This window comes from Cyanidioschyzon merolae, chromosome 20, assembly GCF_000091205.1.
Source record: "Cyanidioschyzon merolae strain 10D DNA, chromosome 20, complete genome".
Lineage (NCBI taxonomy): Eukaryota > Rhodophyta > Bangiophyceae > Cyanidiales > Cyanidiaceae > Cyanidioschyzon > Cyanidioschyzon merolae.
The window spans coordinates 803016-817611 of record NC_010146.1 but is presented as its reverse complement, the minus strand read 5'-3'; the positions used below and the strand labels follow the sequence as shown (position 1 = coordinate 817611).

The following is a 14596-nucleotide window of genomic DNA, read 5'->3' as shown; positions in this document are numbered from 1 at the left end:
GAAAGCGTGGCCAATGTTCTGCGCTGTACGATCATTGTAAGCGCAACTGAATGGCGAGCGCACTGATCGTGTGTGCCCTGAACAAGCCCGCTAAGCTGCCTCTGATGTGGCAGCAGTTTTCGAAACCACGAATGTAAATCCTTACAGGATGCCTTCATTGTAAACCTGAGAGTCCGTCGTTTGCTGCGCTATCGCATGAGCCTCCATGAGCGTTCCCGCAGTAGTTCATTGCGCAATACGCATGTGCGCCACGCCTGAAACGATGAGCATGCTTGCGCCTGACAAATGCACAGCAACTAGATCTGTTGAACAATCATGGCCGTTAAGCGTGACCTAGGTACTTGCGGTGGCGCTCACGACGACTTGGACAGACTCTTATCAGTTAGCTGGTCTGCGCGCGACTCGCTTTGAACTCCCGTGCGTTATGGGGCACGCAACGCTGGAAGCGTCGAATTTCTTCCACACAACCTCTTACGAGCGGACCACATATTTGGACCATTGTCCGACAGGGGCACGAGTTCCAAAACAGGTCATATCTGGATAACACCACTTGATGCGGAACGAGCTGGAAGCGGCACGCGCTTTCATGACGTGACACATTCGCACGCTCGTGACATCGCTGCTCGATCGCGCCACGTCCCTGGGTAAACGCAGTTGGGAGAGAAGCTTTTTTACTTGCACCGTGCAACAGCTTCATCATACTATCGCATATGACGCAGTTGAGGCTACCACCGACTGGACTCCAGAAAGTCCTCAAGTCGAGTTCTACCGAAGAGAAGGGAGAGAACGCGCGCCTATCGTTGCTCACTGGTGCTCTGGCTATTACGGACTTGCTGAAAACGACGCTAGGGCCCCGTGGGATGGATAAGATTCTCCTCTCTCCTTCTGGGGAGGTCAGTGTTACGAATGACGGTGCAACAATCCTAAAGTCTGTGTACGTTGATAACCCAGCGGTGAAGATCCTCGTTGATATTGCTCTGGTGCAGGACGATGAGATCGGGGACGGCACCACCTCGGTTTGCTGTTTAGCGGGTGAGCTGTTGCGTGAAGCGGAACAGCTCCTCGAAAGGCGCTTGCACCCTCAGTTGATCATAGCCGGATACCGTGCTGCCCATCGAGAGGCGCTGAAAGCACTCGAAGAAGCCGCCATGGCCCTACCCGCGAAAGACACTCCGGCTGGCTACGAGGCGCTTATGAACGTTGCGCGCACGGCGCTGTCCTCGAAAGTTCTGTCGCAGTGCAGGGAGCTCTTTGCGAAGATCGCGGTAGATGCTGTGATCCGCTTGCAAGGTAGCACGAACCTGGATCATATTAAAATCATTAAAAAACCCGGCGGTGCCCTTCATGAGTCATTCCTGGCGGAAGGCTTCATTCTGGAGAAGCGCTTCGGCGTAGGCCAGAAGAAACGTGTCGAAAATGCAAAAATTTTGATTGCCAACACACCGATGGATACGGATAAGATCAAAATCTATGGTGCTCGTGTTCGGACAGAGTCAATTGCACGTGTTGCGGAAATAGAACAAGCGGAGCAGGAAAAGATGATAGAGAAATGTCGTCGTATTCTCGGTTACGGATGCAATGTTTTTGTCAATCGTCAACTCATTTACAATCGTCCGGAGCAATTTTTCACGGATAATGGTATCAACAGTATTGAACACGCAGATTTCGATGGCATTGAGCGCCTAGCGCTTGTGACCGGCGGTGAAATCGTCAGTACCTTCGATAGTCCGGGGGCCATTCGGCTCGGTGAATGTGCCGTTATCGAAGAGATCATGATCGGGGACGACGCTGTACTGCATTTTCAGGGATGTCGGGCGCCAGAAGCTTGCTCGATCGTCATCCGGGGTGCGAACCAGCAGATTCTCGATGAAGCTGAGCGTTCGTTGCACGATGCCCTCTGTGTACTGAGCCAACTCGTCGTAGACTCCCGACTAGTTTTGGGAGCCGGTTGCTCGGAGGCACTCATGGCGAATGCAGTGGATGCGTGTGCGGCACGTATGGGCGGCAAAGCCGCGCTGGCGGCGGAGGCATTTGCTCGCGCTCTCCGCAGTCTTCCAGGCCTTATCGCGGAAAACGCGGGTCTCGATGCGACGAGTCTCGTGGCGGAGCTTCGAGCTGCGCACGCTCAGGGCAACACTTCGGCTGGTTTGGATATCCTCTCGGGTTCTATCGCCGATGCCCGAGCTTTAGGTGTCGTGGAGTCTTTCCGACTGAAAGCACACGTGCTTTCATCCGCAACAGAAGCAGCTGAAATGATCCTCCGCGTGGATGATGTTATCAAATCAGCGCCTAGGAAAATGGAACCTGCACACCCTCATATGTAAAATGGTCCTTGCACGTCCCAGTCATGCGCAGAAGAAACTCGAAATGCAAGTCACCAGATCCTGCCTGCGGTTCATGGCGCGAGAACGTTTCGCTGCCATAGGCTGCATATATATACCAACTCACAGGCGCCTCCCAGCCGTTTCTGACCGTTCCCCTGCTATCGGTTGCAGTTTTTCACCGTGCACTTCGAGCCTGAGAGACTGCCCCAGGAAGTTGGGTCGTGTCAGCTCCGCGGATCTTGTCTTGAGCACCGCACATCTTCTGATATGAATGGCGGCGTTGAAGTCTCGGTTCAAGAACTCCATGCGTTTCCCGCCGCTGGTTGAACACATTATTGCAAGGATTACTAGTACTCGTGCTCCCTGTGTCACAACAGTCTCGTCATCGTACCATCGGGCGAACCACTGTCCTTACCCATTTCCCATCTTCTTCTTCGTCACTGGCTCTTCTTCGTTCGGCTTTTCGCGAGAAGAGGATTCTATTCGTTCTTTTCCGGCAGCCGAGGATGGCGGGCCTCCAGGATCCTCGATTTCCATCTCCATACCCTTCCCTTGGATTTTGTAATTCTTCGCATGAAAGCTGCTCTTTATGCCTTTAGGTATGGAAATTCGCAGAGCTAGAAAGTCAATAAGTGCCCCAGTGTGCTGGAAGCCGTAGGGACTTGTCCAGCGACGCGATCGTTAAGTTTCACGATAGAAAACGCTCCTTCGATGGAGTTGAACCACGGGGCCTACACAGGAATGAAAAGCAGCTCTACCCCGTTAGCGTCGGCAAAAGTTCCAACGCACAGAGAACGGTGAAATTTTCCGTTGTCCGATAGATGGAAGTCATTAGACGTAAGGGGAAAAGTCTTGAATGATGCTACGAAAACGATGCTGTTGGATGAGCCCTCTCTACGAGCGAAACGGAGGCCGCCAGATGAATTCCCTGCAGTTAGAACAGAGGAAGATGTCCTCGTTCTTCTCGATTTCCATCGTGCATACAGGGGGCTTCCTGCTCCGCGAGTACCCATATGCGCTGAGACCGTTTTGTCAGAGGGAAGTCTCATCGACTGAAAAAAAAACAAACCGACTTATCTGTGCTTCATACCGATCGCAAGCTTCTAGGAATTCTGCCATTGCGATTTCAGTGAAAGATAGCGGTGCTTGAACTAGGAATTTTGCGACTGTACCCCATTGTTTGCGGGACCGGACGATCCAACTGCTGAGAAACAGAGACGCCGATGTGTCCGCTATCGTCGCTATTGCTCTTCGTGAGGTGATCAATGGTCCGTTTACTACCAAGGACCGCAAGCACGCTTTGAGAATATCTGTTATTAGCGTGGAGCGCATATATTTGTTTCTGTCAGCGTTCGTCGATTATCTGTGTATTTCGGTATGACTGACCTGACGGATTAATGCAGTCCTCCTTGCACTGTTCAGTTAAGAATATCTATCCTGCAGGGAAATCGCCTACGATCTCTACGGTGTATTGCATCTTGATTTCCATCTCCTGCTCTACACTGACAAAAAAGCATTCGATGGCACGCATCGGGGGTGTCACAGCATTGAATACGGCAATTATCCTAAGGTCTGGGCGAGGCTGCGATTTCTTTTGTCCAGTCCATTCATCTTACCTTTTACACGCATATCAGTAGCGCAGGCGGTATATTGCCACCGTTGCCTCTGAATGTTTTGCCACGCATCCAGCACTACCTGCGTCGCAACATTCTCTGTCCTCGATTGGTCCTGCTCGCTCCGCAGGACATGACCATTGGGTTCAATCGAACCTATTTTCTTCCAAACCATAGAGGCAAACCGCTTCCACCGTGAAGCGCACAGGTCGCGTTCTGCCCTGGAGCTTCGCGCTCCCCGAAGATCAGTATTCTGCGAGCGCACTGATGCAAGCAGCCAAGAGCCCAGACACCGCTGCTCACGCTGGTACGGAAGCTGTGTGGAGTAACCCCACCGCCACGTGTATTTCACTTGATGGTCGTTTTGGAGACCTTCGTGAAACATTTTCCTCACATTCCATGCACTTTAATGTTATCCTTGTCAACGAGCTCTTCCTCGATGAGGAAGCGGCGCACGTTTTCTCGTTGGTCGCCTTGGAGCTGGATCACGCGTCCAAGCTCTTTATCCTCTACAATAGAACCGTTGCAGCAAAACTCCTTCTTGAAAGCCTTTGTCAGCTTGTGTAAATCAATTTTTCCTGAAAGGCCTTGGATGGTCGTCAGGCTCTTCCGACCACTGCGCATCTGCAGACGAATGTGCACGAGGTTTTTCGTCACGACGCCGGAGTCAGTGTCAGCATCAGCGAATGGGTCAAATGGTTTCGTAACTCCAAGGTCAGAAAGGTCGCTCATAAAACTTGTCTGGCCGTTGGGGGAGTATGCTTCAGCTCACGTGCTAGGGCCAAGTTAAGAAAGCACGCTCTCGTGAGCTTCGGGGTGCGACGCTACAACAACAGTTTCCATGCGAAATACGCGTGGCACGTAGGCGCCGCGTTCGACGGACGTCGGCCTGCGCTTCGCGATCCTGGACACGGTGTGGTAATTTTGTTCTATTTTTTTAATTGACACGGCGTTTCCATATTCCAGCGTTCTCCGAATGAGCGACTCTTCTTTTCCTTTCTTTTTTTTGGTTTTTTGTTTCGGTGCGCGGCGAGGCATCCATCGATCCATATGCTGCTTCCAAGTTACATGACCCATACTTCTTCTCGGAAATACTGGTCGTTTCATTCGTTCTATCGTGTGCCTAGCGCCTGCCGAGAGCATCCGCAACAGCGCCTAAACAGCTGGAGCGGGTGCAGCACAAAAACAGAACAGCTTTGCCATTCCACAGAGGGCATCGGCTCGATGGGATCTTTTCTTTGTACAGGATTGCTGCATTGAGTTGGGAACGCATGTACCCATATTCGTATTCAGTGGAACGACTGCGCAAAGCTAACTCGGGCATACACACTGAAACGTTTGGAACGCTTCCCGTGATTCCGCACAAGTCAGCATCTGCAGGCTTTTTCTGTGACTACTCTATTTTCTAGCTTTTATGGAAGGTTTCAAATACGTCTGTCTCCCCTTTCGCTTCAGCTCCCTATTCACCTGACGAAGGATTTTGATGGTAGCGATAAACTCCCTTTTTCGTTACTTGCGGTTACAGTCGATGCTTTTGGTGCAAGGGCGGAAATTGTGATCTACGAACTCGTTTGTGTGCAGCCGTGATGCGCACATCGCAGCTGTGGAATTTGGCTGTCATCGGGTATTCGCATGCGTCCGCCACACCTCCACCTGCTCCGAGGCCCGCCCTGTTTCACGTGAACACATGCCTCATCGCTCGTTCCATGCGCCTAAGGAGTACGGAAGGCGAGCCTAAATGCCCTTCCCCGTTCGCGCGGCCCATAAAGTACCCAACGATCACTGCATTGTTCTGGGCGTTTTGCTCGGCGAGTGCGCTGTCCGCTGCACCCTCGGACAAGCAGTCTTCCTTTCGATAGACGGTTTCTGGGACACGGTGTTGTCCATGATGAGACGAGTGCCGGAGGCAAAATCCAGGCTGCAGATCAGATCGAGAAACGTCGATTCGTCTACGGTTCCTCCGTGCGAAAAGGTGTTATACACCTTACTGGAAGCGATAAGTTCAACGACGCAATTCCGAGCTGAAGGCCCCGCTTTCCATCCAACACAAAGAAACGAGAGCCTCAGGGAGCATATCTCGTGCGGGAGACCACGCTGGTGTAGAATGCAGCTGTATGGATGCTTAAGGAGAGGAGAAGATTCGTTTTTCGAATGGAATAGATTACTTGACCCGACAAGCTCTGTGCGCTTTCGACATGAGCTTGTGAGCGAGTCGTCAAATTACAACATCGAGTATCCTTATTCACCAACCCAGCAGCGCGATTTGTTCTGCCCATGAATTGCCTTGAAAATTCTTGATCGGAAACCTGAAGAGTGTGTAACGTAAGCATGCCGTGTGCGAGGAAAGGAGAGGATTGGAGACTTGTGCGTACGAACTCTTCGATGAGAAGGGTTATGGAACGAAACGTTCGGCCGATGGCGATGTGAATCGTGGCGATTCCGGTGAGATTACGAACTCCAGCAGCAACGAGTCGAAGCAGTTACTTAGAAAAGGCGTCGGAGAATATTTAAAGTGCATATAAATTCGTAAGCCGCGATTGCTGCACTTTGAATATCGTGGATGTCTTTCTCAAGAGATGTTCAGCAGAAAACTCGAAAGGCAGGAACAGAGCGAGAGGATATTTGGTCCATTTTCATGGGACACGGTTCCGGGTTGCGCGATGGATACCGGCATCCAGGCAAGCAACCGCTGGTCTGTTTCTGACCCTATGCTCCATTACCCACAGTCCAGACTGGTCTGCGGGAATGATGCTCGACCCAAAAGATTTGCTCAGTGCGTTCAGCGGCATCGGGATGGTGGACATATTCAGCAGCGACCATGTGGAATGCGAGCAGACAATGCATGCTGGGCACGATGACGCTCTTCGGATCTTCAAGTCTTCTCTGCTGATGAACCAGAGTCCGCCTTGACAAACGCGTAGCGCCGAAAGGACGCACATACAATCAGGCTCTTTCAGCACTGCTGCACTCTCTATCGGCAGACGTACCGGTACCATGAAGACACTGGATTTGGGGAATGCGCTTCATAACGACATTGCAGCTCCCTCTGATCTGAAATTCGAACGACGCTCGTTCAGCAACATAGTCAACGTACGATACCAGCGGCATCGTCCAGTTGTCGTTGATTCGCAACGGGCAGACAGGGACGCGAGCACCCCTACGATGTAAGCAGCTACATGCTTACTAGCAGCAATGTAAGAAGTGTGGTACACCTTTCTCGCAGGTTTACGGAGAATGTCTGTTTGCGCGTCTTTTGGGTCACACGTCACCAGTCGCTGCCGGTAGCGGCGCTTAGGCGTCCTCCCTCCAGCAATCTTCACTACACAACTTGCTCACAGACGGGAGTTCAGGCGAGGGGCACGTCTCGACGAAACGTCGGCGCCACGGCAACGGAAGAGAACACAAGATTGTCTCGATGCCGGGGCTTTTACCGAGGCTCTCTAGTGAAGCACAGGACTGCACGCTGACGGTACCCAGCTACATCGAACGAACTGGGTCTCACATGAAACACAACTCGTTGGCCGTCACGGTTTCCGTCGCAGCCCGCCTAGCGGACCTTTTGGACGAGGTCGCAGAGAGAAAGCTTCGGACGTGATTTGTAGTTGATAGGTTGGATAGCCGCCAATCCAGGTTCGGTGACCGAAACAACCGAACAGCGCTTTCCGGCGTTCTAATTCTGCAAAAGCTTGCGGAGCTACCCAGCAGTCTCCGGATCGGCGTTGACAGACGGGGTTCTTCGTCGTCTAGGCTAGTCGTTCAAGACGTCCGGCTTGCCGTACATGAATGGAACCACCGGAATCGTTGGAAGCGCATAAACAAAAGCGCTCTGGGCGCATACCTAGTCGAGTGAGGACCCATCTTTGTGACCACGAATGAAAAGACGCTCAGATCCCAATGCTTTGGATGGTACGGATGTCTCCGGCACCAGGATATCCGGATTTGGAATTCGTGCATTGATGCAGTGATCATGCCCATAAAGGAGAGTTGGTTTTTACGGCATGCTTTTCGAATCGAAATCACACGCATATATGCTATATATATTTCTCTTACCTGGCTCGCATCATATTACGAGAAATGCTCCTCTGGGAAAGAACGGTTGGTCGGAAAAGCGACAGCTTCGACAACTGATGTCGAGGTCAAGTACTTAGTGTCCGACGCGGCATTCATGCGGTGCATTTCAGAATCTGGTGCTCCCTTCACGCGCTGTAGCTTACACGATCATTCTATGTTCGTCACTGAGATCGGAAAAAGCTACCGTGGCATTTCAAAACTCAGTACAAAAACAACATTCGGTCTGGGGCCGCACGGGCTCTAGCCGTGACCGGAGCCGGCACCACTGACCTGCTTCGCCATGATCAAGGCATCCACCATCAGAATCGTACATGCCACGTCCACTGCTTTCCGGATCGCTGCGTTTTTTACTGCAAGCGAATCCCATATCTTGTACTCGTTGGCATTGATGATGCCTCGAGCTTCAGATCCCGTGGACATCGTCCCAGACTCGAGGCGGATATCCACACCAGCATGGCTATGACCCTGGCGATGTGCCGCATAGAGCCGCGTCATGACTTCCGTCGTATTCTGCCCGGCGTTCTCGGCGAGCGTCCGCGGGATAATCTTGAGAGCTTCCGCGAAATGCTGCATGGGTAACTGGTCGAGGCCTTTCGCGCGGTCTGCAAAATCGTGAAGGCGGCTCGCAAGTTCCATCTCAAGGGCGCCCGCCCCCGCAACGAGGCGCGGGTCCCGGCACGCCAGAACCTTGAACATGTGCACTGCATCGTCGATGGCTCTCTCTACATCATCCAATAGGTTTTGTGTCGCGCCTCGTAAAACAATGGTGGAGATTCTCGTGGCATCACTGCGCTGACCGAAAACGATCATCTTCGTTGAGCCGCGTTCTTCCACGCTTACCTCATCACAGGAGCCGATTTCTTCCAGCGATGGTGGCGTATCTCCTAGCGACAAAACCGCCACGGCATTGGTAGCGCGGACCACCCGACGCAGGTCATACTTCGACGGGCACCGAATCGCCATGATACCGTGCATTTCCAAATAGTGTAAGGCAATCTCGCCGAATTTGCCTCCGGTAACCACTACATTCACCCCTGCCTCGGAGAGTTTGCGGATGCGTTCGCCCAGAATCTGCTCTTCCGTCTTTGTGTACGACTCCAGCTCTTTTCCAGAGTGTAAGACAACGGTGCCTTTTGTTTCCATCTGTAACGTATCGACATCGTTCGTAAACAGAGCAACCTTGGCGTCTTTGATGTGTTTCACTGTACCCTCGGTGTCTCGCACCAGCACAGTTCCGCGAACGAGGCTTGATTCAGAGAGCGAGCCGCCGAGTACCTTCACGACACGGACGTTATCGATATTGAATCGACGAAGCCGCTCACGAGTTTCCTCATCATCGGCGAATTCCGCCAGAGGCACATCGTTGACTGCGCTCCCATCGAAGTAGCCAGGCAGGACCTGGATGCAGGCTTCGGCTACCAGTCGTGCCAGGAAAGCTTCCGCGCCCCAGTGCTTGCTCGCAAGACACGCCTCCAGCGCCTCAGCGACAGCAGCGGCGTCTCTCAAGTCGTCAACCCGTCTCACTTGGAGAGTCCCTTCTTCCATGATCTTCAAAGCCTCTTCGCATGATCTTTTGTATCCTTTCACAATTTCACTTGGATGTAGACCCTGGTGCAGAAGATCGGCTGCCTGGTTCAGCAACTCACCGGCAAGCACGAGCACAAGGCCGGTGCCGTCACCGACGTCTCGCTCCTGTGCCTGCGACGCTGCCACAACCATTTTTGCGGCAGGATGGACAACCTCAAGTTCCCGAACAATTGTAGCTGCATCTGATGTGATGAAAATCTTATTCAAACGGTTGCTGATGAGTTTGTTTCTCCCGTTTGGGCCGTAACTCGTCCGGACGATGCTCGCCAAGACTTTACAGGCCTCGATGTTCTTGAGAACAGCTTCCTGAATTCCGTAGAAATGTTGACCACCTTCCTTTAAAAGTCCACTTGCACCTGGGCGGGCGAAACCCAACATTGCACCTGATGAAAAGGTCTAGTTCGTACCAGGAGACAAACGTCGCTTTTTGAGCGTAGAGGCGCGCTTCGCCCCGGTCGATGCCGCCGCAGCGACGTATTCTGGGCGACGACGCGCTTCGTAGAGCGTCTTCTCCGCTTCCTGGATTCGCTGCATGAGCGTCTCTCTGATGGGATGCATCGATCGTGCGTTAGAATCAAACTAGATATTGCAGTTAAGAATACGCTGATACACCCATTTCAGAAGAAAATTGAAAGTGTCCAGAAAGGGAAATTGGCGTACTCACCAACTTTGGGTCTCTTCATCGTGGCACCAACACCAGACTGTGCGGAAGTTCTCTTCGACGCTTTCCGCTTGCTGTAGATAAACGCTGGCTTTGGAAACGCTGGACTCTCTTTTCGTCCTGCTCTCTTGTAGGTCATCGGAGGATATTGATCGCAGCGTTCAAGTATTGATTTCGCTGTTTCCAGCTATTGCTTGCGCAATGCATCCACAGGCTAAAGAAGCGATTCATGCATCCCTTGTCGTTTTCATCGTCTCGTTTGTGTACAGCCGAGGTGCGAGGTTTTTACAAGTGAAGTTTAGCTGTAGTCGTTTGTTCCTATATGTCCAACACACACCCTTCTCCGAGAGCTGTCCTGTTTCACGACAAACGCGTGCTTCGTAACTCGGTACGTGCTTCTATCGGGTGCAGAAGGCACGTTGCCATGCCCTCCTCGGTTTCCGCGCCCGGTACCATGCCTTACGCACACCGTGTTCCTCTGGGGGATCTTCTCGGTGAGGAAGCTGTCCGCTGGACGCGCCAGTGTTAGCTTTGCGGCCCGAAGGAGGATTTCTGGGAAGCGAGCTCGTCCATGATGATCCAAGTACCATGGGGAAAAGAAAGGCTGGAAATCAAGTCGAGAAATGCGATGCGCCCTATACTTCCGTCGTGGAAATCTTTGACAAACGCTCCACTGGAAGCCATGTGAACCATAACTGCATTCCAAGTACGAAACCCATTTTTGTCTGAACAGAATGGGCGGGTGCTTCTGGTAGTCTATCACAGGGCATGGGCAATGGTGTTGCGCAATGCCGTTCCGTTTATTGCCGCAAAGAGCCGGGGGTTTGCTTCTCGCATGGAACCGAATGGTTGTCTTGGGGAGTTCAGTGAACTTTTTGCGTGGGATTGTGACCAAGTCGTTCAGAACCGATTTCGTATTTCGCTCATTACCAATCTCTCTGCTCGAATTGTTGCGCCCACGAGTTGCCTCGAAACAGGAAGACCAAAACTTGAAGCATGCGTGATTTGAGCATGCCACACGTAAGGAACAGGGAAGAACAAAGTATTGTACGCATACATCGGATAATGACGTCAGTAGCTTCACGAACCCTTTGGTCGATGGCGGTGCGAGTCATATTGCTACTCGTAACTTTACAAACCCAACAACATGGAGACAGAGGAAGCTATTCGAGAAGAAGATCGAGAATCCTAAAACAACGAATGAATCCGTGAGCCGCGATGATTGGACTTCGAATGTTGAGGCCTTTCATCTACCAAAAAACAGGGGCACAGTCGAAAAGCAGGAACATATTGAAAGGATCCGTGTTCGTGTTTCATCTGACGGAACTATGGTGGAGCCATGATCCGGTCTACATGAAGCAAACTTCATTGTCGACCTCTTTCCCTCGAACCACTTGTTCCGATATCCGATGTTTTGAAAAAGTTCTGGCGATGGTCGTTTACGAAGGCGCTAGGGTCTGGGCACATTTTCCTCAGCGCCCGGTACAGCTGTACTTCGAACGCGTGGAATCTTATTGCTGCATACACTTCTAAGTGTTGAACCCCTCGAGATATCACGCACGCTGGCACACGTCCGCTCGCTGTTCCCCACTTATAGAACATGGCGAGGAAAGAGTGGCGGACTCATAGCCCCTCTGTTTGGCGAGCTGTTTAGCTTGCGCACTGCCGAATATGAATGTTGACGGTCGTGGAGCATTCAACGGTAAACGAAGTGCAACAGAGCTCACGTGGAGAAGCAGTTTGCGTGACAGGGACCATACCGTCTGACGGAACAGCACGCTTCGGTCGACTGCGACATCATGCTTTCAAGCTTTTTCGACGGACTTTACGATCAATCACGAGAGATGGTGATGGTCAAAAAATGCAGGGCGGGGAGATTCGTCTTCCTCGGTTCATAGGCTTCTCATCGGGCAACTTGTATACAGCAGACGCTGGCACGCTCGGAGACTGCATGCTTGAGACCTGACAGAATCCCGTCTGAAAATCGCAAGCCGTAATGATCTAAAAAAGCACGTTTTCCTCATTTGTCGGTTAGGCGTGCGCTTTGGAAAAGCGGCTCGAGCGCAGAGAAACCTCTCCCGAAGCGTTATGCCTTCGCTCGTTCCTGGTATGAGACGGAACCGGTGCCCTATTAGCCACGAGTGGTCTTTCCTGCATCGTCATGGGACAGGCAATCGCTTGTTGCATTTTTTTCCAAAGCGCGCATCCATCCAATGCATATAGGAATTATTTCAGAGCTTGAACCCGCAGGTCCATCTGAAGAAGAGTGATACCTGTGACCGGGAGATGCTGCAGGTAGCTGAACTGTCGAACAAACTAAAACATTTGTTTGGAAATGTTTCACCAAATATGCTGCATGAGAGCGATATTGCACGCTCGATAGGATGCCAACCTCATTCGCTAATAATGAATGCACGCAACTGCGGCTGCAAAAGTCAAGACGCCCGCTACCTTCATAGCGGATTCCGTCACCATGTTCGCCTTCTACGTTAAGAATCATAGGTAACTCTCGTCAGCTTTCTACCGATGCCCACCAGGACGCAGCCATACAAAGTCCCCGTCTACGGTGCTAGCAAAATCGACTCCGTGGTGTCTGCGATTTGCGCTATCTGGAGGCGGAGTCGCTCTAGGCGACCAGCTACAAGTTGCCAACTTTCTCGGCTCGTGCTCGAATCTGGATCAAAGGCATAATCGATGCGAATCATTTTCTTCGCTTGATCAATCTTTGCTCTCAGAACACCAAATTGTATTGCTAATATGATCCATTTCTCTACCTCCTCATCAAGATTCATATCGCTCTCCGTCATACCCACATGTTTCGCTAAGGCTGCATACGGCAGAATACGCGCGCCGCGATGACTCTTCGAATCGCATGCTGGTTCTTCGCTGGACCTCTCAGGCTTTTCCGCAGCGTATTCACCACGGGCACAAGCCCGCGATACCCGCAGCACCCGAAGCTTGGTTTCGATCATTTGCCTGTGTTTGTGTACGGCTTCCGTGACCTCGGACTCGTTTCCGTGGCCAGCCAAGAGGCTCTCATAGAGGGATTCGTCCAAAAGCGTTAGTGCCTCACATGCATACCGCATATGCGTGTCGGCCTGAATCGTTTCCAGGCGTAGTAGTTCAGCGAACTTGGTGAAACTCGGCGCAGCCAGTGCACGACAAACAATTTCTACAGCAACTTCACGATCAGAATCTTGGACCAGTTTGCTCGTCTCCGCCACTTCCAAGGCTCTGCATCCTGTCTGAATCAGAAGGGTCTCGAAATCGGTGTCGACAATGATGTCCGTCCGGAATCGAACATGTTCCTCCGCGGCTTTCAAAGCGTAGAAGAGAGCACGGTAGTATCCACAACGCGCGGTTGTAAAGTCGCCATCCTCGCGGATCCCATTTTCAGCATCATTGTTCTCCAGAACGGCACGATACTCCGAACTGCGCGAGGAATAGTAGCGTTCGATCATGTCGGTGCCGTGATTTAACATGAAAGCGATGACTCGGTCCGCCTTGTCCGCTGCAGTTGCGCACCGCAGGATCTCCGCCAGCGTCTCGATGCGGAGCAGGTTCCAGCGTGGCGCCGCTGGTGCGTTGCCAATTGCATTGAATAGAAGCACAGCGGCTGAGAGCGCAACGCTCGCATGTTTCTGGCGCGCTTCACGATCTGGACCGCCGCTAGCCGCAAAGGCCTGAACGTTCTGCAGCAGAACTTCCACCCGAACAGGATCGCTGCTCAGGAAACCGGAGCGGCGAAGCAACGCGAAGATGTAGCGCACGCCGCTAAGCAAGTCCGTCACGTAAAAATTACCCCGTTCATACGCTCGTAAGCGTTCTAATAAAGCCTCATAGAGGACCTCTGCTCCTTTGATTCCCGCCGGGGACTGCGGCTGAAGAACTACACCTTCGGGATCCAGAAGCACCTGGTACCGATCCCCCTCGGACTCCCTGTGTATTCCGAGAAGTTCAAGACATGCACGCATCTCCAGAATTTCCAGGTCTTCATCTTTAGGAGCGATATCAACCCCGGGTGCCTCTTGATTCTTCGCCATAAACTGAAGTAATCGGTCGCTTACGAGTCCAGCAAACCCGGACGCAGCGATGTCTAGTGTGCGCAACCGATCCGACGGCGATGCCCCGCTTTGGCGTCATTTTTGCTTTGTTCCAGCGCCGTTTCCTTCACTGCAAATGACACTAAAGAATACGACACGTTCAGGGCTGTTCCATTCACCTGATCTCACGTTCATGGTGCAGGATGCGTGCACTCAGGCACGATACCCCGACAGCAAAAATGTTACTCGTTCGTGAACGAATTCTTGAACAGACTTGACCCAATTCCATGCCGTCGG

The 14596-nt window shown here is 52.1% G+C and overlaps 5 protein-coding genes across 5 annotated transcripts, besides 1 other annotated feature; 2 read left to right on the top strand and 3 right to left on the bottom strand.

The window, feature by feature from the left end:
* Nucleotides 1-710: 710 nt before the first annotated feature.
* Nucleotides 711-2324, top strand: CYME_CMT322C (chaperonin containing TCP1, subunit 2; the record flags this gene model as incomplete). Its single annotated transcript, XM_005539265.1, has 1 exon — nt 711-2324. The coding sequence occupies one exon, from the start codon at nt 711-713 to the stop codon at nt 2322-2324; it is 1614 nt and encodes a 537-aa protein (XP_005539322.1).
* Nucleotides 2325-4327: 2003 nt separating this feature from the next.
* On the bottom strand, nt 4328-4669 carry CYME_CMT321C (probable eukaryotic translation initiation factor eIF-1; the record flags this gene model as incomplete). Its single annotated transcript, XM_005539264.1, has 1 exon — nt 4328-4669. The coding sequence occupies one exon, from the start codon at nt 4667-4669 to the stop codon at nt 4328-4330; it is 342 nt and encodes a 113-aa protein (XP_005539321.1).
* Nucleotides 4670-5675: 1006 nt separating this feature from the next.
* On the top strand, nt 5676-6215 carry CYME_CMT320C (hypothetical protein; the record flags this gene model as incomplete). Its single annotated transcript, XM_005539263.1, has 1 exon — nt 5676-6215. One exon carries the CDS (start codon nt 5676-5678, stop codon nt 6213-6215), a length of 540 nt encoding a protein of 179 aa, XP_005539320.1.
* A 1533-nt stretch (nt 6216-7748) lies between these two features.
* Nucleotides 7749-7892: a sequence feature (possible transcribed region).
* A 356-nt stretch (nt 7893-8248) lies between these two features.
* On the bottom strand, nt 8249-9973 carry CYME_CMT318C (chaperonin containing TCP1, subunit 8; the record flags this gene model as incomplete). The annotated part of the gene is made up of 1 exon (XM_005539262.1): nt 8249-9973. The coding sequence occupies one exon, from the start codon at nt 9971-9973 to the stop codon at nt 8249-8251; it is 1725 nt and encodes a 574-aa protein (XP_005539319.1).
* A 2844-nt stretch (nt 9974-12817) lies between these two features.
* On the bottom strand, nt 12818-14299 carry CYME_CMT317C (hypothetical protein; the record flags this gene model as incomplete). The annotated part of the gene is made up of 1 exon (XM_005539261.1): nt 12818-14299. One exon carries the CDS (start codon nt 14297-14299, stop codon nt 12818-12820), a length of 1482 nt encoding a protein of 493 aa, XP_005539318.1.
* Nucleotides 14300-14596: the final 297 nt, after the last annotated feature.